A 21,969-nucleotide genomic window follows, 5' to 3' on the forward strand; every position below is an offset into this window, starting at 1 on the left:
AAACCTAAACATACAGTTCAGGAAAATTGTCAAAGAGAGACTGAAAACAGTATATTTGCAATTCTACTGACTGTGTGACACACAGAATTAAGTAATAATCCACAATAGGCACCATAGAGCAAAATGAGTGGTAGGATCTTAAGTAAAGACAGTCATATCCAGAGTGATGGAATAGAATGAACTTTGTGACCATAGTAATATCACCATATAGCATCCGCCATCTATAGTTGAAGTGGCAGGGCCCTGCCAATAAAATATAGGGATTCTTCACCGCCAGCATGCGGGCTATATAACTCCCTTATTAAGAATCTGTGATGTAGAATGTAGGGATATCCATTTTTGATAAAAGAATCGCCCCTTTTTAAAATAATCACATTTCGTTGCTTTGCAGCCTGAAATGAAGATGGACACAGTTTGTTTTATCCAGCTTTATTTACTCAGTGCAACTTATAACATCCAAGTGAAAGATATAACACCAACATGTAAAAAAAATAAATAAATAAAATACAATTTAAAAAGACTCACGGCGTTTTAAAAAGGATTACCTCCTTGTCAGTATTTTGTTGAACCACCTTTTGCTTCTATTACAGCCTTTAGTCTGTTGGGATATGTCTCTACTAACTACACACCAAGACTTTGCAATGTTTGCCCACTCTTTGCAGAACTGCTCAAGTTCAGTTAAATTTGATGGTGACTGTGGACTGCAGTCTTCAAGATATTCCACAGATTTTCAGTGGGGTTTAAGTCTGGGCTCTGACTAAGCCATGCATGGACATTCGCCTTCTCCTTTAACCAATGTGTGGTCATTTTCGCTTTGTGTTATTGCCATGTTAGAAGGTAAACCTTCTACCCATTGACAACTTTCAGGCAGAGGGCAGCAAATTGTTCTCAAGATTTCGATGGTATTTTGCCCCATCTATTTTTGTTTCTATCCTGACAAGTGCTCCAGACCCTGCTGCATAGAAACACCCCCATAACAGGATATTCCCAACTCCATGCTTTCCTGGAGAAATGGTGTTATTTGGATGGTGAACTGCATTGGATATTGTTTAGTGTTGAGGTCAGATCATTCAGTTTTAAAATCTGCAAGGTGCATTTTAGCAAAGCTCAGTCTTGACTGCATGTGGACCTTCTTGAGTAGTGGCTTTTTTCTTGCAAGCCACATTTGTGGAGAATTTGTGATATTGTTGTCACATGCACACAATGACCACTCTGTCATAAATTCCTGCAACTGCTTCAGAATTGCTGTAGGCCTCTTAGTAGCCTCTCTGACCAGTTATCTCCTGGCTCTTTCATCCAGTTTGGAGCGGCGTCCTGATCCAGGGAGGGTCTGTTGTACCAAATACTTTCCACTTAATAATAGACTTCACTGTGCTTCTAGGCATTGATAAAGCCTTCGATATTTTTTGGTATCCATCTCCTGACTTGTGCCTGTCTACAACTTTATCCCAGAGATCTTTTGACAGTGCCTTGCCACCCATAGTGGATTGATTGCTTCAGTTGCACTAACGTGGACTGAAATGCTCCAGGAAAGCTTTTCATGCTGAGCTAATCAAAATGACCACAGCTGATCACAGTTGAATGTAAATAGCTTTGTGTGCCATTGATAAGATAATTAGCTACAACTGATTGTCATTTTCAGGAGGGGGGTAATCCTTTTCCAACTCAGTAATTCTGTTTTTGAACTTTGTTTTATTTTTTCTGACATGTTGGTGTTAGCTTTCACTTGGGTATTATAAGTTGTACTTAGTAAATACAACTGGATAAAACAAAAACTGTGTGTGTCTTCATTTCAGGCTGCAAAGCAACAAAATGCGATTATTTTATAAGGGGGATGATTCTTTTCTATACCCACTGTACAATCAACAATATTTGCCACAGTCTGGGAGTCCTTTGTGAATTCTAAATGTATAGTAGATGCTTCTTACATCTTACATTCTTACAGTTTGTGTTCTTATATTTTTTTAAAGGACAGTCGTTCTGAACATGAAAGACAGTACTTGCTTTGTCAGAATCCAGGCATGACTGAAAACACTGAGCTGATAAAATCCCCTAGGTAAATATTTATTTTACTCATATACAATACAGAGCTGTATACATTGTGTTTGGCAAACTAGAGAGATGTCATCTGCTCAATGCAAAACCTAGTTTTAAAGAGGACCTGTTAGCAGGTTAAAATGTTTAATGGGTTTGCATTGATGCATTGACTGCTTCTCTTGAGCTTGAAGCTCAGCTTTGTGTACAAGGCTTTTGGTTTACTGCATTTTATTGTGCTTTTTAATGCACTGCAAACTCAGGTCAGCTGATTCCAGCTCACTTCAGTGGAACTCTATAGATGGCAATTTAAAGGCTATAAGACATTGATGCCTGTCTGCATGAACCTTTACTCAAATATGGACACAATTATCAGGCTTCCTTGTCACGCTAATCTGTGCAGCCTTCTGCTTATGTTGCACTTCTTTTAGGACTAGTATCCAGGGATCAAAATGAGTACTACACTAGAACACACTGGCTTGAAACTTTGCAGATCCAGACTCATTATTATTTAGGAAATGAGAATATTGACACTCACAGGAATGTACTTAAAAAAAAAAAAAATAGCAACAGTATAAAATGGATGTTGGAATGAAAATAAGAGGCATTTTGTACAATTACTTAGTTTTACTTGGCTTAAGGCACCCATTGAAATGAAAGGGCTAGTAAAAACAAAAAACCCTTTCTTTTTTTTCTTTTTTTTTTTTTCTTTTAGAACGATTGATTTAAAAAAAGGGGTTTTGTGTTACTTTAAAGCAACCAAAAAAGCTGACAGATTTTTTTTAATCTGGCACAGGCCAGTTTAAAGGACAGTACCACTAAAAGTGTGTTGCCAGCTGCTTTTAATTTGGAAAATGTCGCATGAAGCCTAAAGACTTGTGTAGATCGCATGAGTTATATATTAGTTGAAGATCTCAGAATTTATCAATGGGTGCATTTGACTTGCAGTTATCATCCCCCTTACCTGTAGTTAACCTGCTTCAAGCAGGTTTGGTTTGAGAATACAAGTCATGCTTGAAGCGAACAAAAGCCCATCAACACAGGCCCTTACAGTTGCTGTCTTTCTGGCTGCCTTAATAATATGTTACCTGGTGGTGCATAAGCCTTGGTTCACACTGAATACAACTTTGAATTTGTGCGACTTTACTTGAAATCGCGCAGTTTCAAAGTCATATGTCAGTAAGACACCTGCAACTTCATGCACAGATGTCAATGCAAGTCGCACCAGAAATCGGCAAAAGTTATTCAATAACTGCTTTTCAAATCGGTGAGACTTTGACATTGGCCGTTAGAATCATTGCAACTCCGACTTTGCCGATTTAGAACGGTTCCGTTGCCAATCATAGGGTGCGATTTGCCATACGATTTGATGCTGTCAAATCGCATGATAAGTCACATTTGTGTAAACCAGGTCTAATACTATCAGAGCCTTTTAGTTTATAGGAATGTCAGCAATTGTGCTTAATGCTGCAGTGTTTACTGCGGAAGGCAGCATGTGTTATCAACATGAATACAGGCAGTTGTCCAGGAAGAAGCTCTCAGATCTCAGGGGGGGCATCTTGGGTCCAATAGTCTACATATTTCTATAATACACCTTATATAATGAGGTCAATATAAATCTTTCAAAGGCATTAAAAAAAAAAAAAAAAGATTCCGTGTTCAGATTCCTCCAGAACAGAATGATTGCAGTATGAAGGTGTTTAGTCTAGTTACAGCACCTTTACAATCTCCTCATTCAGACAAATGGTTATACAGTGTCTGCAAGGGAAACTAACAATGGATTCTTTTTTCCTTTGCTCTAGTGAATACCTTCAAATGCTGATGCCTCCCAGTGTTGAAGAAGAAACGTAAGCATTTTTTTTTTTTTGCAAGATTCGTTGTTTTGCAGTCATTTCAACTAACAAAAAATAATTGAAGTGCATTGCTTTATGTGCCTTTTTTATTATGTGTATATATATATAATCTCCATATGCCAAAGACAGCAATGAAAACCTGGCTGGCTTCAATTCTAGTAATCACTTGGTTCCAAAGCCTATTCTGATACTTCTCACACAAAATCAGCTTTTTTTTTTTTTGCTAGAAAACTACTACCCAAACATATATTTAAACAGAGGTCCTAGAGAATAAATTGGTGGGTGTTGCAATTTATGTCACAGGGTATTTGCGCAGCGATTTATTTATTTTTCAAATGCAAATTTCTTGGAAAAAGTACACTTTAGGAAATTTTAAGGCACAAAAAACACAATATAATACCCACTTGTTTAGTAAAACATAAAGGATGATGTTATGCCGAGTAAAGAGATACCTAACCTGTCACACTTTAAAATTGCGCACGTTCATGGAATGGTGACAAACTACTGTACTTACAAAAATCTCCATAGGCGGTGCTTTAAAAGCCTTTACAGGTTACCAGTTTAGAGTTGCACAGAAGGTCTGCTAGAATTATTGTTCTTGCTATAACATGTGGTGATATCTCGCGTGTGGTGTGAACACCGTTTACGTATATGTGCGTGACCTACATATGCGTTCACCATTGGGAGGGACAGGGATGGTTTAATTTTTTTAAAATTTAAAAAAAAATATACAATTAAAGAGACTGTAAAAATAAAAAATTAATTATATTTATTGCTTTCACAAGGGATAAACAACAAGGGTTGTGATAGCCATGGGCAGTGACAAATTCTCTTTACTGAGACATCTCCTCTGCCCTTAAAAGAATCAGATCAAACAGATCAGTGTGAGCAGATGCTTTCACAAGCTGCTAATGGCCTGTTTACATGAGGCCGAAACCAGAAGGGACAAAATACTCATCCTTTCCAATTTCTTATACTATACGGATGGCTGTGTATGTTCCGGTCCTCTGTCATCTCTATGGTAAGCCGGTGGAACTGCTGGCTTCAGTCCCTGACTCCCCAGTGGGACAGGAGAGCCCGTGAAGGTGACTGGAGGGGGTGGACCCCTTTCTGCCACATGTAAAAGTGATCCAGAGCTATTTAGCTGCTTGGATTACTTTTACATTATTCAGCTTCGCTAGCGGAAATGATTAATACCCTGGTCATGTCTGCAGCTGCAGCGATGGCCCCGTTATAACCCCTGAAACGCAAGGACATATGGGCACATCCATTTGAAGGAAGCGCTTAAAGAAAAAAAAAGTTTTGACTGGAGTTTTACCTTGAGTCCGTTCTCAATATTTAATTTTAACCTGCATATCATATTTGTTACAGAACAGTAATTGCATTATTTTTTAATGTAATGAAAGGTAAATCACAACATTCTAACTGTAAATGATCATGTCATTTTTTTCCCTACAGAGAGAAGCCTGTTGCACCTAGCAATGTCTTGTCTATGGCTCAGCTGAGGACTCTGCCATTGGCTGACCAGATCAAGATTCTGATGAAAAATGGTACATGCAGGGTGGTGATTTTACATTTCAGAGAGAGTGCTAAATGTAAAATGGCAGAAAAGAGTATTGTCACATTATAAGATAAATGCTGTTTTTTTTTAATAGAAATAGAAGGGACAATGTAAATTAAACACTGCGAGTTTTCATATCAGTTTTAAGGGAATTTACAAAGACTGGAGCAGATGCACATGACACAACCAGCCAGCTTCTAGCTTTCATTTTCACTGCTTAACTGAACAAACTAAAGCTAGATGCCAATTGGTTACTGTACACAGTTTCTACTGTTTTTTGTAAATTCTCCCCACATTGAATTTCAATAAAATAGTGCAAATAGCAAAGTAATGACAGCAACCAATCAATTAATTTTGTAATATTTTGTTGTGAGCAAAGAGGTGCGTGACCAGTTGAAACCACTTACTGCACTTTGCTCTTTGACTTTGCACAAAATATTTAGTAAAGCCAAAAGGCTTTGTCTGTCACATACACGTAACAGATATGGATGTATTTGAGTGGTATAACATGTTCCACTTTCCTTTTTTTTTCATCAATACAGTTAAGGTGATACCTTTTGCAAATCTCATGGGCTTAATGGCAGCAGGAACAGAATCCATTACAGTTCTTCGATGTATACAGCAGGTGGCGTTGTTGGTCCAAGGGAACTGGGTTGTTAAAAGGTAATTTATTTTCTGTTTAATGGAATCTTGTCTGCAACTAAAATTTTTCTGGATGTCTTTTTAGGGACTTATAAAAAGAAACAAAAAAAAGAGTGAATGGAACAATTTATGGTAGTCTTTGAACAGAAAGTGGATTACTGTGAGTGCTGACAACTGTCAAAACAGGCTTACCTTTCTCAGCACAGAATTAAACTCTGTATACTCAGTTTGCCAGTTTATGTGCCAGTTGTCAGGCTTACTTTCACAAAATATGCCACAATTGCTGAAGAACAGTTTCAGAATTGGCGAGTTCTGTCTGAGACTGTGAATTAACTGATATGAGTGCAAAAGTGTTGAACTGTCTTTGATAAATGGAGTGAATGGTGAGGCAAACGATGTACATAAAAAAAAAAAAATATAGGACATCACAGTTCACGCAGAGAAAACTATGCCTCTTTTCATAGCATTCTCTGTTAGCATCTTACTACAAATAGTTATAATACCAAAGCTGACTATAATCGCAAATAATGTAATAACAATGAATCAAAAATAGTTTTCCAGTGGCCTGTAAACTTAAAATTTCCCTTTTAATTTATGTTTACAGAGAACGCTGCCAAATATGAACTGTTTAGTGATTAAAACCCCACCTATTCATAGATCCGATACTGCTTTAATTTGTCTTTTGAGACCCAGTTATTTTTTCAGGTTCTGCAATCTTGCATCTTACACATCCTTGAGGAGTTGACGCCTTAGTGTCAATCAGTGTGCATGTATTAGACACCTCTGTCCTTATGGTGACAGTGATTAGTCTGGATCTATTAAACAAAAGAAATGTATAATTTTAGTGTGTGGAACTGTTGTTGTATCAGCTGTACCACGATTTGTTTACTGATTTAATGTTTTCTTTGGTTTCCTTTCCTGTCCAGTGATGTGGTGTATCCAAAGGAATCATCAAGCCCACATAGTGGTGTTCCAGCAGAAGTTCTATGTCGGGGAAGAGATTATGTTGTAAGCGTTCATTAGAAGCAGTGCAATGCTGTACAAATTTCAGTGTGAACAGGACAAAAGCTTGTGTATCCAGATTGCTGTTTATATGTTCAGGTTTGGAACTGATGACAGTTGCACGGCTGCTTTCCTTGCTGCTCTGTCATGTGCAGCCTTTATTTTGTGCTGTTGATATGTGTGTGGTATGGGCTTAGACAAGCATGTTTCTTTCCCCCTAGCCACTGAAACTTCAGCACTGTCTATTCAGAAGTTAGAGGAGGTTTACTAAAGACTGAAAACACATAGCACCTCCAAACAATCTGATAGCTCAAACTTGGGTTGTGGTATGCCAATAGCATAGCCAACCTCTTGAGCACCATTACATTTTAAGTAATGTGCTCCTGCAGTGTTACAAGCTGTAATGCCTTGTACCTGACATTAGTATTTCAGAAATCTAACCTTGTGCGTTCCTAGCAGACATCTTTCAGTGTTAGATTGCTGTTATACATGTCAAAGTATCTCTGCAGTGCTCCTGGAACCTTAAGCGTCCAATGTGTAAGTATGGACTTTTCGGAACGTTGAACATAAGAACAGTTGATTGTGGTATGTTCACAGATGGTCTCTGATGCACCTACATTGCATTGTGAAATGCTTTGCCTAGTGTAAAACTGGAAGTGTTGCTTCTGACAGGTGAAAGAACTATACTTTTCTTAGGTTTGTCAAAAACATTCTCAACCATATGTGTAGCACATCCAGAAAGTATAATGAAAACATTTTTAATTTTTATATAATTTTGTAGATGTGGAAGTTCACTCAGGATCGGTGGGTCGTAAGGAAAGAGGTGGCTGCTGTGACAAAGGTAAGACTTGTGAGCAATCAATGTTAATGCCTTCTAAGGCCCCTTTCACATGAATGGTCCGATCTGGTCCACCTGTCAGTTTTTCCGACGGATCTGATTGGACCCTTCATTCACCCTTTATGGACTGGCGGGTGTAAACGGACTTGTTTCACAGAACTGTCATCCGCCTGCTCTGCTCAAATCAGCAGGGAATCAGCCTACCGTTCCCCTGCTGATATAAACTCAGCCTGTGTGAGCCTATGTGAAAGGGGCCTAAACAATAAAATGCATTGTTTTCTTTAGGAAAAAAAAAAAAATATATACATTTAGTTGGTAAATTGCATAAGCACTTTTTTATTTATTTTTTTTAAGATAAAGCAAGCTTGGGTCTCATGTAGTTTTGTGTGACTGAGAGGGACATTAGATTACTAGGATTTGTAAACACCATGGCAGTTGACAGGCATTTTGTATGTAGGTATGAATTCCCCCACAGTGCAAGGACTTTTGTGTACACAGGCGAAAGTGCATTTTAACACCCCCCAATCCTCTAGCCACTTTGCACTGGTACTGCTAGACCCCCTCTCTCCTCCAGCCACCCCACACTGGTACTGCTAGACCCCCCTCTGTCCTCCAGCCACCTCACACTGGAATTGCTGTACTGCCCCCCCCCCCCCCCCCACATCCAGTGTCCTTGCTGGTACTCCCCCGAATGGCTGGGGATTTTGATTTTACTGCCCCCTCCTGGCACCCTGAGGTGGCTGATGGCAGCAAGCATGGTCTGGGGATGGGGTCCCTTTCCCCAGGCGAGGTGGGGTCCCTGTCCCCAGCAAAGATGGAGTGGGGTATGGGATGGTGTATGGGGGAGATGGCGTCTTCTCATTCACCATGACCAAGCTGCTGGGTGGAGTTGTTGGAATGCGGGTACTAAATCCCAGCCAGTATGGTCTGGCTGTGCCACCCATGTCCACCTGGCTGTCGGTGAGAAAGTATACTGCTCTGCAGCTGGCCGCCCTCTCTCCAATCACTTATCCATGGTTGCTTGGGCTCCCTCCAGCAGTACAGACAGAGCAATCAGTATGGGAAGATGCATTCTCTGCTCCATAGAGAGGGAGATTTGTGTATGATGGGAGGGAGGAGGGGGGGGCCTGGAAGACAAGCCTGTGGTGTCCTAAGGGGAGCCGGCTTTATTAGGGTTGCTCCTATGTGCTAGAAGATCTTTTGTCCAAGAGCTCTGTACAAAGGAGGCAATGGAGGTTACTGGGTTGGGGGTGGGACTCTGGTTGGGAGGACATTGAATTGAGCGGTGTTGTATGTGGCAGGAGAGAGGGGCCGGCCGAGGACACAGGGGATATGAGACTGAGTAGCAGCCAGTGCGCGAAGGGCATGGAGCTGTGATACCCACCCCCGTCCTAAAGCCACCCAGGCGCTGGTATTGCTACCCATCACCCACCCAGCTGCCTATGCTGCCTGCGTACAGGGGAACTGCATGGGCCTCCTTCAGCTCGTGGCCGGGTTGCAGTAACGACCCCTGTAGCTACGCCCCTGCTTAGTGCTCTGTATTGAGACAAGTACACACTATAGAGGGATATGCTTTGTTCATATTTCATGTCTTTACAACCACTTTAAAAGACATATAATGTGTTAATGTTTTAAAAAAACATTTTTTGTAAAATGTGCAATTACGTTTGTAAATCAGAGCAAAAATTCTGTTTATGTATAACAAATGCTGACTCTGTTCTATGCTTTGGGATGCTTTACACAGTGGTTGTGATTTCTTACTCCTTCTCACAATGCTAGACTATGTTGGCTGACTGAAAGGAATGCATTCCCTGTGTGTTGAATATCATATTTCGGCAAAGTAATTGTCCTGAACCCCTGGTGGCTAATCTACAAACCTCTATAGTTAATACAATAATAAAACTATGGAAGAGCAAATTTTCAAAACTGAGTCACATGATTTACTCAAGGTAAACAATGTAATAACTCAAATATGCAAGCATTGAAAATACACTATACTTGACATTAATGTAGTGAGAAGGGCAGGCAAGGATGTAAACAAATTTTAAAGGGAAATTTGGCTGTGTACATAATTTTAGCTTCCTAGGTGTCAAAAATTGATTGTTTTGACATGTCACTGAAAACACCACTGCATATGCATCTTCTTGCTTGAAATTGTACTTGCTTGCATAAACTCCTCCTGCTGATGCTTTAAAATAGCACTTTGATAATAAAACATTTTCTGCTAACCTTTTAAAGTGTATGTAAACAAAATACAATACATTGCAGAGTAGCTGTCCTTGAATGCGATGGTTGCATTAGTTTTATTTAACCACTTGCCCTCCTGAGGATTTACCCTCCTTCCTGGCCAGGCCATTTTTTGCATTACGGTACTGCATTACGTTAACTGACAATTGCGCAGTCATGCAACGCTACACCCAAATGAAACTTATGTCCTTTTTTCCCACAAATTGAGCTATCTTTTGGTGGCATTTGATCACCTGTGCATTTTTTAATTTTTTGCACTGTTAGAAAAAAAAAACTACACTATTTTTTACTTTTTGCTATTAAACATGCCCAGTAAAAAAATTTAAAAAATCAAATTTCGTATTAAATTTAGGCTAAAATTATGTGTTCTGCTACATGTCTTTGCATGTCTTTTTTACTAGTAATGGTGTAGATCAGCGACTTATAGCGGGACTGTGGAACTGTGGCGGGCATTCTAACACTGGGGGGAACTGACTTGGTGTCACGGACATCTCCAGTGACACCAGTACAGTGATCAGTGCTAAAAACAAAAGCACTGACACTGTACTAATGGCACTGGGCAGGAAAGGATTAACATAGGGGGGCGATCAAGGGTTAACTGTGTGCTGTTTTACTAAGTGCTGTGTCTGTGTGCTTCACTGTAAGCACACTGCTTTTGAATGGCTGTACTATCCACAGCAGTGTGCAGGAGCTGTCAGGGAGGAGAACTGTTTTGTTTACAAACAGTACTCCTCCCCATCGGAGATGCTCAGCAATCTCTGAATAATCACCGGCCGGGACACAGTGATTGATAGCTATGGCTGCGAATGGCGGCGCGGGTTGGGAGCACGCGTGCCCCCTACCCAGAACTGCAAAATCACGTGTGTGTGTATGTGTGTATATATATATATATATATATATATATATATATATATATATATATGTGTGTGTGTGTGTGTATATATGTGTGTGTATATATATATATATATATATATATATATATATATATATATATATGATTTTGCGCACCTGTGCCACCTTGTAGTAGTATTGCTACTATAAGGCGGTCGGGAAGCATTTAATCAGGAATTTTCCCCCTATTTTCACCTGAAGATACTACCTGTCCTAAGGTGACAAACACATTCACTCACTGTACTGTGTTTCTGTATTCATTGTCACCCTGTGATAGGAAGTATTTTAAGTATGTTAGCACTGCAGAACACCCCACTTACAAAAGATACCTCCAAGGTACTATAGTAACCAGTAATTTTTAAGATAACTATGGTCTACTTGAAGAATGTCTAAAGGTCACTTATACTTTAAGCAAGAGTGGAGAGGGATTAGAACCTCTCAGGTTTTTATTGTTGTCTATGCCCCTGTTAGGGGAATTCACCCTCTTTATTTGTCTGTTTACCATTATCACTATAAAGCCAAAAAAACCTGCGTTTGGTGTCAAGACTGCTGCTCCCACTACAGTCATGGCCAAAAATATTGACACCCCTGTATTTCCGTCAGATAATGCACCAGTTCGTCCAGGAAATCGTTACAATTACAAATGTTTAGGCATTCTCATGTTTATTCCTTTTGTTTATGTGGAATGTGTCAGACTTGGATTTTTGTTTCTCTATTTTTTTGTGTCATTCCAATACAAAGCCCCAAAAATAGACTGGACAAAATTTAATGGCACGTTCTCAAAATTGTAAGAAAAAATTGCATTCCAAGTTTGTGATGCTCCTGTAATTTGTAATTAAACTCACCTGTATCAATTAACAGGTGCTGACAATATAGAGATTACACTGGAAACCAGTTAAAATGGTGAAACATTGACTCAACCTTTCCGTTGTGTGTCTCTGTGTGCCACATGGAGTATGGAGAAGAAAAACAGCAGCAAGGAATTGTCTGAGGATTTGAAAACAAAAATTGTGGAAAAGCATGGACAATATCAAGGTTACAAGTCCATCTCTAGAGATCTTAATGTTCCTGTGTCCACTGTGTGCAACATTGTCAAGAAGTGTACAGCACGTGACACTGTAGCTAATCTCCCTGGACATGGACAAAAGAAAAATTTGTTCAAAGATTGCAAGGAAGGATTGTTCGAATGGTGGATTAAGAACCTCGATCAACTTCCAGACAAATTCAAGCTGACCTTCAGGCACAGGGTACTGTGTGTGTCAGTTCACGCTATGTCACCATCTAAATGAAAAGGAACGCTATAGTAGGAGACCCAGGAGGACCTCACTGCTGACACAGAAACATAAAAAAGCCAGATTGGAGTTTGCAAAAACTTACCTGAGGAAGCCAAAATTCTTTTGGAAGAATGTGCTGTGGACAGACAAAACAAAATTACAGCTTTTTGATAAAGCCCATCATTCTACTGTTTTCAGACAAATCGATAAGGCCTTTAAAGAAAAGAATACAGTATCTACAGTCAAACATGGTGGAGGTTTACTGGTGTTTTTGGGGTTGCTTTGCTGCTTCAGGCACTGGATGTCTTGGCAACGTGTATGGTATTATGAAATATGAAGACTAGCAAAGAATTCTGATGTGCAATGTAGGGCCTAGTGTCAGAAGGTTTGTTCTCTGTCAGAGGTCATGTGTCTTGCAGCAGGACAATGACCCAAAGCACACGTCAAAAAGCACCCAGAAATGGTTTCTGACAAAGCGCTGGAGAATACTGAACTGGCCAGCAATGAGTCCAGATCTCAATCCCATAGAGCACCTGTGGAGAGATCTCAAAACAGCAGTTTGAAAAAGGAACCCTTCAAGTCTGAGAGACCTGGAGCAGTTGGCGAGTGGTCCTAAATTCCAGAAGTGAGGTGTAAGAAACTCATTGATGGTTACAGGAAGCAATTGATTTCAGTTATTTTTTTCCAGAGGTGTGCTAACAAATATTAAATTGAGGGTGCCAATAATTTTGTCTAGTCCATTTTTGGGGTTTTGCATGGAATGTGTCAGATTTAGCTTTTTTGTTTCTCCACGTTTTTGTTTCATACTAATACAAAGAAATAAATATGAGAACACCTAAACATTTGTAATTGCAACAATTTTTTGGGAGAAGTGGTACATTAACAGAAATGCAAGGGTGCCAATGTTTATTGCCATGACTGTATATGTGAATATGTGAATACAAAATAAACATAGACTAGAAAACAACAATGGTGCGTTGTCTCTTTAAATTAAAAATTTATATATATATATATATATATATATATATACACACATATTAGTCAAAGTGCTAATAAACGATATTGCCAAAAGTATTGGGCCAGCCCTCCAAATCATTGGATTCAGGTGTTCCAATCACCTCCATGGCCACAGGTGTATAAAATCAAGCACCTAGGCATGCCGACTGCTTCTACAAACATTTGTGAAAGAATGGGTCGCTCTCAGGAGCTTAGTGAATTCAAACATGGTACTGTGATAGGTTGTCACCTGTGCAATAAGTCCATCCGTGACATTTCCTTGCTACTAAATATTCCACGGTCAGGTGTTAGTGGTATTATAACAAAGTGGAAGCAACTGGGAACAACAGCAACTCAGCCATGAAGTGGTAGGCCACGTAAAATGACGGAGAGGGGTCAACGCATGCTGAAGTGCGCAGAAGTCGCCAACTGTCTGCAGAGTCAAAAGCTAAAGACCTCCAAACTTCATGTGGCCTTCAGATTAGCACAACAGTGCGTAGAGAGCTTCATGGAATGGGTCTCCATGGCCAAGCAGCTATATCCAAGTCTTACATCACAAAGTGCAATGCAAAGCCTCGGATGCAGTGGTGTAAAGCATGCTGCCACTGGGCTCTAGATCAGTGGAGACGTGTTCTCTGGAGTGATAAATCACGTTCCTCTGTCTAGCAATCCGATGGCCGCATCTGGGTTTCGCGGTTGCCTTGAGGACGTTACTTGCCTGACTGCATTGTGTAAAGTTTGGTGGAGGGGGATTATGGTGTGGGGCTTGTTTTTCAGGGGTTGGGCTTGGCCCCTTAATTCCAGTGAAGAGAACTCTTAGGCTACGTTCACACTAGCATTGTGTGCAGGCGGCAGAGAGGCGTTTAGGAAGTGTTTTTACCGCTTCCCAAACGCCTCGGACAATTCTGCACATTGCAGCACATAGTGCTGTTCTAACGGGAGCGTTAGCGTTGCGTCGCAACGGACTCCTCTAGTCGAGTCAGGAGGCGTTGAAGCCTCCTATTCTAGTCTATGGTGCCGCTCCGCAAGCGGCCGGTGTTTGCGTTGCGGGGCGTTTGCCGAGCGGTAACACCATTCAAACTTCATTATAGGCGTTTGTGGGGCATTTTTAACTCTCAGCAAACGCCGGAGCAACGCTTGCCAAACGCTATAGGGGCGATTGGCAAGCATTGGTAAAACAGTCAAGTGTGAACGAGCCCTAAAGGCGTTAGCATACCAAGACATTTTGGACAATTTCATGCTCCCAACTTTGTGGGAACAGTTTGGGGATGGCCCCTTCCTGTTCCAACATGACTGCCCATCAGTGCACAAAGCAATATCTATAAAGACATGGTTGAGCAAGTTTGGGGTGGAGGAACTTGACTGGCCTGCACAGAGTCCTGACCTCAACCTGATAGAACACCTTTGGGATGAATTAGAGCAAAGACTGTGAGCCAGGCCTTCTCATCTGACATTTGTAATTGCTATAACTTTCACATGTGCTGTTTTACTGTGTCAGCACATTGCTTTGTATTGCTCTGCTACGCAGAGCAATACAAAGCAGTGTGCAGGAGCTGACAGGAGAGATTTGTATTGTTTATATACAGACCTCTCTCCCGTCGATGATACTCGTCGATCGCTGGGTGCCGGCAGGGAATCACAGGCCAGGACCTGATGATTGACAGCTGAGGTCGCCAATGGCGGCACGCCCCTTACCCGAAAATGCAAATTCACGTGTATATATAAGTGATTTTGCGCAGCCCTGCCGCCCTGTAGCACTATTTCTGCTATCGGGTGGCAGGAACCAGTTAAAGAGACAGCACTATATTTGTTTTCTCCTATTATCACCCAAACTAAAAGAAAAACCCTAATTTTGGGTTGCCACCTGAGAGGCTATAGAGGGGAAATCTTTCAATGAGGACACTAGCTTCAGTGACCCTGATGACAAGCAAACAGTCACTCATTTTGGGAGGATTTTCTCTTCCTGTTTTGACTGTGGGATAGGAAGTGCAGGGAAATCTCCACAGTGGAACACACATGGCAAAAAAACCCTGACTTTTGTTATTACTCTCCCTTATGCCATCCAAAATGGGGAAAAAAAAGTTTTGCCTGTTTAGTTCTACTTTAAGAGAAGATTTTTGCTTGGTTGTTCTAGCATAATGCAGTTTTCACAAACTGTTCCCTTTAAACGAGGCTGTAAGTTTCCAGAGCTTTGAGAAGCAAAACTTGTCACTTATTCGACTCTAAAGCAGTACATGAGTGTGAAAGAAAAAAAAAAAGGAAGGAAGAAAAGTTGATGACTTTTTCTTGTAGCTTTGCCAAGAAGATGTGAAGGAATTCCTGGATCATATGGCCATCCCCAGAATCAACAAAGGCTGGGAGTTCATGTTGCCTTACGATGAGGATTTTATGAAGAAGCACCCTGATGTAGTTCAAAGGCAGACAATGCTGTGGAAGGGAATACAAGCCAAGTATGTACTACAGAAGCATTCCATACAAAATGCCTAAAGTATATTTCACTGGTATAAAGTGATGTTTTGCTTGCTGATATGTCTGTATGAAGATATCTTTTAGGGAAACATGTCTTGACGTACATTTATATGGCTGCAATTGCTCACCTGCATATGAAAAGTCTGCTTGCCTGGGTGCCCTGCTGGTCTTCTGAGTTACTGACCTTTGACACGAATGCAGCAAAGTCAGAATGCTTATACTGTGTGATTGTTATGGGTCTGTAATTCAATATTGAGAGTAACAAAGTCTCTCATTATAGGTTTCTTTACTAGAGTAAAGCAGTTTCAGATATTGGCATGTGGCATTTTTACAAGGGTGTTTCCTTTTTTAAACTATATTTAAATATTCAATCCATGCTGTGAAGGACTATAGGTGTCATTTGTCCTTCACGTTTCCCTTGCTGCTTAGTGGTGCTGTGACAATCTTATTTCACAGGCTATTGGAGCTTGTCTGTGCTAATATGATGATATTTGTGTGAACATAATACTGGACAAACAGGCAGGACCATTTATAAGCAGAGTGTTCCTAATTAATTAAGTCTTCACTAATAAGTTCAATAAAGCTGGCCATACATAGATCAGTTTTTTTTTTTTCAATCAGCCCCCGGGATGATCAAGGGACACTGAACAGATTCCCCCATCCATACATGCAAAGTGAATGGATGAATTTTCTCCAGTGTTGTGTTTTGACCACAGGGACTCCTCTGCAGTCAGAATATGCTGGTCAGTCAGAAATTTCCAAGAAGCAAGTTCATGAAAAGTTGACCATTAGATTGACTTTTCACAAGCAGGAATGGCCATCGATTGGTTGCAATTTGGCTTGTCCTTGTAAACCAGAAGAATTTTGATCCAGCTATGGCCAGCTTTAGATTCTACCCTGCATGTGATATGAGCACAATAGAAGAAAACTGGAAGTCAGTGTGTCTGTGCTTCTTGATGGTCATCTTAAAGCGTGACTCCATTGTCTCCTCTTCTGATCCCCACAGCTTCCACTCAAAGTCCCACAGACAGTGGATACATATATCTGCAGAGACTTTGGGTTGAAGCTTCAGGGGAACATTTAAAAATAAATAAATAAATCTATCCCTGATTTGTGCTTGGCATACATGTACATAAATGGTGTTCTTGCATATTTTTGTAAGATGTGAGCAGAGTATTTAAAAAACCATATATACGAAAGCTAAAATCTTTTTTTTTTTTTTTTAAATATCATGTCATACCTATTCTGTGTAATGGTTTTGCACAGAACAGCCCGGATCCTCCCCTCAGGTTCCCTGCCGGTGCTCCTGTCCCCTCCCTGCTGTGGAGTGCCCCCACAGCAAGCAGCTTGCTATGGGGGCACCTGAGCACTGCACTCCCAAGCCGCGGCTCATTGGCTGTGATTGACAGCAGTGAGAGCCAATTACTTCTCTGTTGCCTCAGCCAGTCAAGGATTGAGAGACCCTGGAAATTTAGGCTCTTGTAGACATCGCTGGATCAAGCTGGGACTCAGGTAAGTGTTGGGAGGCTGCTGCACACAGAAGATTTTTTTCCTCCATGCATAGAATGCATGAAGGTAAGAAACATTGTGCCTTTAGAACACTACTGCGACCTGAAAGCCACACAACTTACAGCGTGACTTTGCCAGGTGGCTTCCTGGCGATTTGCTGGTGACTTGATGCATCTTTAGTACAACTTTGATGCAGCCTGATGTGCGATTTTCATGCCATGCAACTTTGGCTGAGTAATCTTCCTGTAATTTCAGATCCAAATCTTATTATTATACAGGATTTATATAGCGCCAGCAGTTTGTTCTGCGCTTTATAAAATAAAGGAAGACAATACAGTTCAATACAAGAGGGTTAGGAGGGCCCTGCTCCTTGGAGCTTACAATCATATCAATATAGATGAGCATCCGACTTAGAGGCGACTTCCATTGAAGTCCATGAGCACAAGTTGGATAGAAGTCACCTTGAAGTAGTACAGGAGCCTTTTCTAAAGTCGGAATGACTTCAGTAGGGCGAATTAAGACAATTCTCATTGATTAATATGGGATTTCACATGTGATGCGACTTGGGGTCTCACAAGTCTGATCCCAAGTTGCGGCATTGTGAACCCGAGCCTAAGAAGTGGGCAGCAGAGGAGGGGGAGAGAGAGAAAAGGGGAAAAAAGAAGAGATAAAAATAGGGGTGGGGGGGGGGTGGAGCATAAAAGGGGGACTAAGGGAGAACAAACTGGAGCCCTAAAATATCTGATCTTTACTGGGATGGGGCCTGTGTGGCCAGGGTGGATATGCAAGGGGCATAGTCCTAGACGTGGCTTGCAATTTAATACGGTATTTGTTTTTATAATACTGTACTCTTTGTAAGCATAACAAGGTTTTGTTTCCCTAAAATCATGAATGAGCAATGAACTAAAATCAATTGGTTTAATTTCTTGGCTTACTCTTGCAGTGTTTATCAGATTAAAAAGGAATTTAATTGAAATCTTACTAAAGCAGATTTGGCACACTAAGTACCTGGCCAATGAAAAGCATTTTATTTATTTTTTTAATTGGCCACGTTGTGTTTAAAAGATGTTTTTCTGCATGAACACCATTGCTGGTAATAAACCTACAATGCTGAACTCAATACATATTCTTTAGCATAGTGCACATCATCTGTTGTAACTTTTGCATTAAGGTTTTGTCATTACAAACCCAATAGAATATTACTTGCATGTTCTTATTTGTTGTTCAAAATTTCCTTTAGGCTTGAGAAGGTTTTCAACTTGTCAAAGGAAGGTGTGATGCCTAAAAAGACAGATGCATCTTCAGGTAATTTTAGAAAAATTATTCAGACATTCAGTAACCAGGGCAGCCAAAATGAATCTTTCAGTTTTGGGCAATTTTGGTAGATTGAATTCACAGTTCAGCCCGCCTGCTTTTGACATCGCCATCTGTTTTTTTTTTTTGGTTGTTTTTTTTGTTTTTTTTACATTACTGGAAGTGGAAATGGGGAGGGGGCTTTCAAAAGGCAACACACCATGAAACAGTGGGCCAGTGGACAATTTAGTCCAACAGTTTCTACCCATATTTGAAAAAAATCTGTTTTGGATTGACTAGTTACAGTAATAAAAGCAGATCGAACTTGTGCTGACTGTCGTACAAGATATTATTTTCCCCACAATCTGATATTCACCAGTCATACGTATAGCCTTTTTGGTGGCTGATTGTTAAAGTATGACCTAAACTTTATCTGTGATCCAGAATGTCCTAAAACACAGATGTAGATATACGCATGCTGTAAATTCAGTTCTTGTCCTCTTATCATATCTTATCTTGATTGTGGCTTTTTATTGACTTCCCTTTATACACTTTTTATGCCTCCACTGTTATCCAGCAGAAAGATAGAGGAAAAGATTTTTATAGGTTAACTAAATGTTTTGGGTTTTTTTTTAGAAAGTAATCCTACCTAAAGCATTGCTGCTGTAGGTTATATGAAGTGCTGATTACATGTGGAATTGTAGACTTTAAAGTAAACCTGTCCCCATCTCCTCATCAGCACATAACTTTTCCTCACTTGCCTGTCGCTCCGACCTCCGTCAAGTGTCCAGAACAGAGACAGTACCCAGTACTTCTAGGAATGGAGAAGCATGTGATTCACTCTTCTTCCTTCCATCTTAAAGTGTTGGTGTTTGCATTTCATACCAGGGGACAATAAAGCAAGCCTATTTTGCCCTGCATAGTTAAAGTACATCTTTATTTTGACATGTAACTAGCTCTGAGGCCCCGTTCACACTTGAGCATTTTGTAGCTTGTAGTTCGAGCCTCAACAACGCTCAACAAGTAAAAAAACTATTGTTTTCAATAGCCCTTGTTCACATTTGAGCGTTCTTTCACTTGTAGCAAAACGCCTGTCGCTTAAGGTACATGAACTACTTTTCAGGCAGAATTGAGCGTTTTTGTCCCCATAGACATTAATGGAAACACCTAAAAAATACAACAAGATTAACATTTCACTTTAATGAACTAACTGGCTTCTTACCTAAAATCATTGGGCTTTAAGGACTTGATCACCTTCTAAACTGTTAAGTTCCATGGTAGGTTAAGGTGATTATGGTCACAATGCTAATTTTTTCATTAATTTCTGTGATATGTGTATTGTATCTTCAACAGCTCCATATACGGTGATCTCTGGGGACCAGGTGGTGAATATGGCAAGAGTCAAGGCCAAGGAGAACCAAGCCAGGTTGGAGAAGGACTTGCAGCGGAAGAGAGAGCAAACCAAGCAGACTTCCCATGTGGCAGTTGTGGCTGATGTCCATATTAAAGAGGAACCAATGAGTGATGAGGAAAGCATGGACACTTCAACATATGACAATCTGAACAATGGCTTGGTCAATGGTGTCCATACGGATGAAAACTCACACGAATCCGTGAATGGTCCTGTCTCTAAAGGAGACAAAGATTTAATAGCAAAAGAACTGAACGAGTTTGTGGCTTCTATATTTAAGAAGCAGTATGTTTTGACTATGAGTGAACTTAAGCGTTTATTTAATCTTCATTTGGCCAGTCTTCCTCCTGGACACACACTTTTTAGTGGCATCTCAGACAAAATGCTTCAGGAAACGGTTTTAACCTCTGGCTGTAAACAAATCATGGTGCCTGTAAGTATACTCTCTTTTCAAAGAAACCATAGATGCTGTGATACCATAATGACTGTCAGTTGTTTACCTGGGTTTTATCAGTTGGTGAGATTCCCTTTCAAGGTCTGCTCCGTTCAACTCACAATCCATTTGATTGCGCACTGGGAGTAGTGTTTCCAATATAAGCACTCGTATATTGAGAAGATTGGCCTCATTGTAGGAATGGTGCAAATCCCTATGCTCTGTTGACATCATCTCAGCAGAATTGATGGTGCCATTCATTTGTAGCAAGAATGCATCATTTTTAACGGACGCACTACCATAGAAATTTGTGGCAAGTGGATGGTGCCTTTGGACAGAACTGTTGTTATACACCAGTCATATACACATCTGCCATAACTTTAAGAGCACTCACAGGTAAAATGAATCACATTGATTATCCTGTTACAATGGCATCCAAATGTAGGTGGGAAATATTAGGCAGCAAATAAACATGTTATCCATGAAGTTTACCTGTTGAAAGCAGAAAAATGAGCAACACGGTTTTTGTATGCAGATGCATAGCCACAAACTGGTCAGGGTGCCCATGCTGACTTGAGCATGTGAGCATCAGTACTGGACCACATAGCAATGCAAGAAGGTGGCATGGTCTGATGAATTATGTTTTTTTTTTAATGTCATGTAGATGGCTGGGTGCTTGTGTGCCTCTTGGGGAAGAGATGGCATCAGCATGCAGTATGGGAAAAAGGCAAGCCAGCAAAGGCAGTGTAATGCCTTGGGCAATGTTCTACTGGCAAACCATGGTCCTGCCATTCATCTAGATGTTACTTTGACACATGCCACCTACCTAAATATTGTTGCCGACCAAGTACACCCCTTCATAAAAACTGTATTTCCTGATGCACGGAGGCCCCACCTCCCAACTTACAGGACTCAAAAGGATTTGCTACCGAAGGCTTGTTGTAGGATACCACAGCATACCTTCAGAGATCTAGTGGCATCCATGCAGAAACAGATCAGGACAGTTTTGGCGGCAAAAGAGCAACCTACTCAATTTTAGGTGGTTCATCATAATGTTATGGCTGATCGGTGTACTTTGTGGTCTTGAAAACATTTAATGCCACACAGTACCTAATGTATTCCTTTGGCCCTATCCATCATTTGGGGCTGTGGAACAACTGCACTCTTGAAATTTATGCCACAATCCTTTAAAGAGAGTACTAGGAATTTCAACCTTTTTAACATATGGTCAAGACTTTTCTTGTAACTAAGGGCTCTGTCACACCATAACACGCATCCTGACCTTCCCTGTACTGTGCATCACAGCAACGCACTGCAAATGCGTTTTGTATTGCAAAGGTATTTGCATCCAAGCGCACCTGATTTATGCTTTTTGCTGCATCCAGATGCAAATACTACATTTTACATTGCCCTCTGCTTGCATTGTGCAGGACCTTGTGTTGCCAGGTCATTCTTTTTGAATTGCACTACCTGTTGTAACAAATGAAACTGAGAGTTACATTAAAGTTTGTGTGTG

The 21,969-nt window shown here is 40.5% G+C and overlaps 1 protein-coding gene across 2 annotated transcripts in view; it reads left to right on the forward strand.

Annotated features, from left to right (window-relative positions):
* The window catches only part of POLR3E (RNA polymerase III subunit E), an 83,162-nt gene that overhangs the window by 44,372 nt on the left and 16,821 nt on the right, over positions 1 to 21,969 (forward strand). For both annotated transcript variants that reach the window (XM_089674800.1, XM_089674801.1), the window contains 9 exons: positions 1,971 to 2,056; positions 3,837 to 3,881; positions 5,346 to 5,437; positions 5,991 to 6,111; positions 7,017 to 7,098; positions 7,874 to 7,933; positions 15,631 to 15,788; positions 18,557 to 18,621; positions 19,963 to 20,453. In XM_089674800.1, coding sequence (XP_089530926.1) covers positions 1,971 to 2,056; positions 3,837 to 3,881; positions 5,346 to 5,437; positions 5,991 to 6,111; positions 7,017 to 7,098; positions 7,874 to 7,933; positions 15,631 to 15,788; positions 18,557 to 18,621; positions 19,963 to 20,453 — 1,200 coding nt within the window. The remainder of the gene's footprint in view (positions 1 to 1,970; positions 2,057 to 3,836; positions 3,882 to 5,345; positions 5,438 to 5,990; positions 6,112 to 7,016; positions 7,099 to 7,873; positions 7,934 to 15,630; positions 15,789 to 18,556; positions 18,622 to 19,962; positions 20,454 to 21,969) is intronic.

Source organism: Staurois parvus, unplaced genomic scaffold, assembly GCF_062004578.1.
Source record: "Staurois parvus isolate SC_StPar_1 unplaced genomic scaffold, SC_StPar_1.0 ptg000152l, whole genome shotgun sequence".
NCBI classification, from domain to species: Eukaryota; Metazoa; Chordata; class Amphibia; order Anura; family Ranidae; genus Staurois; species Staurois parvus.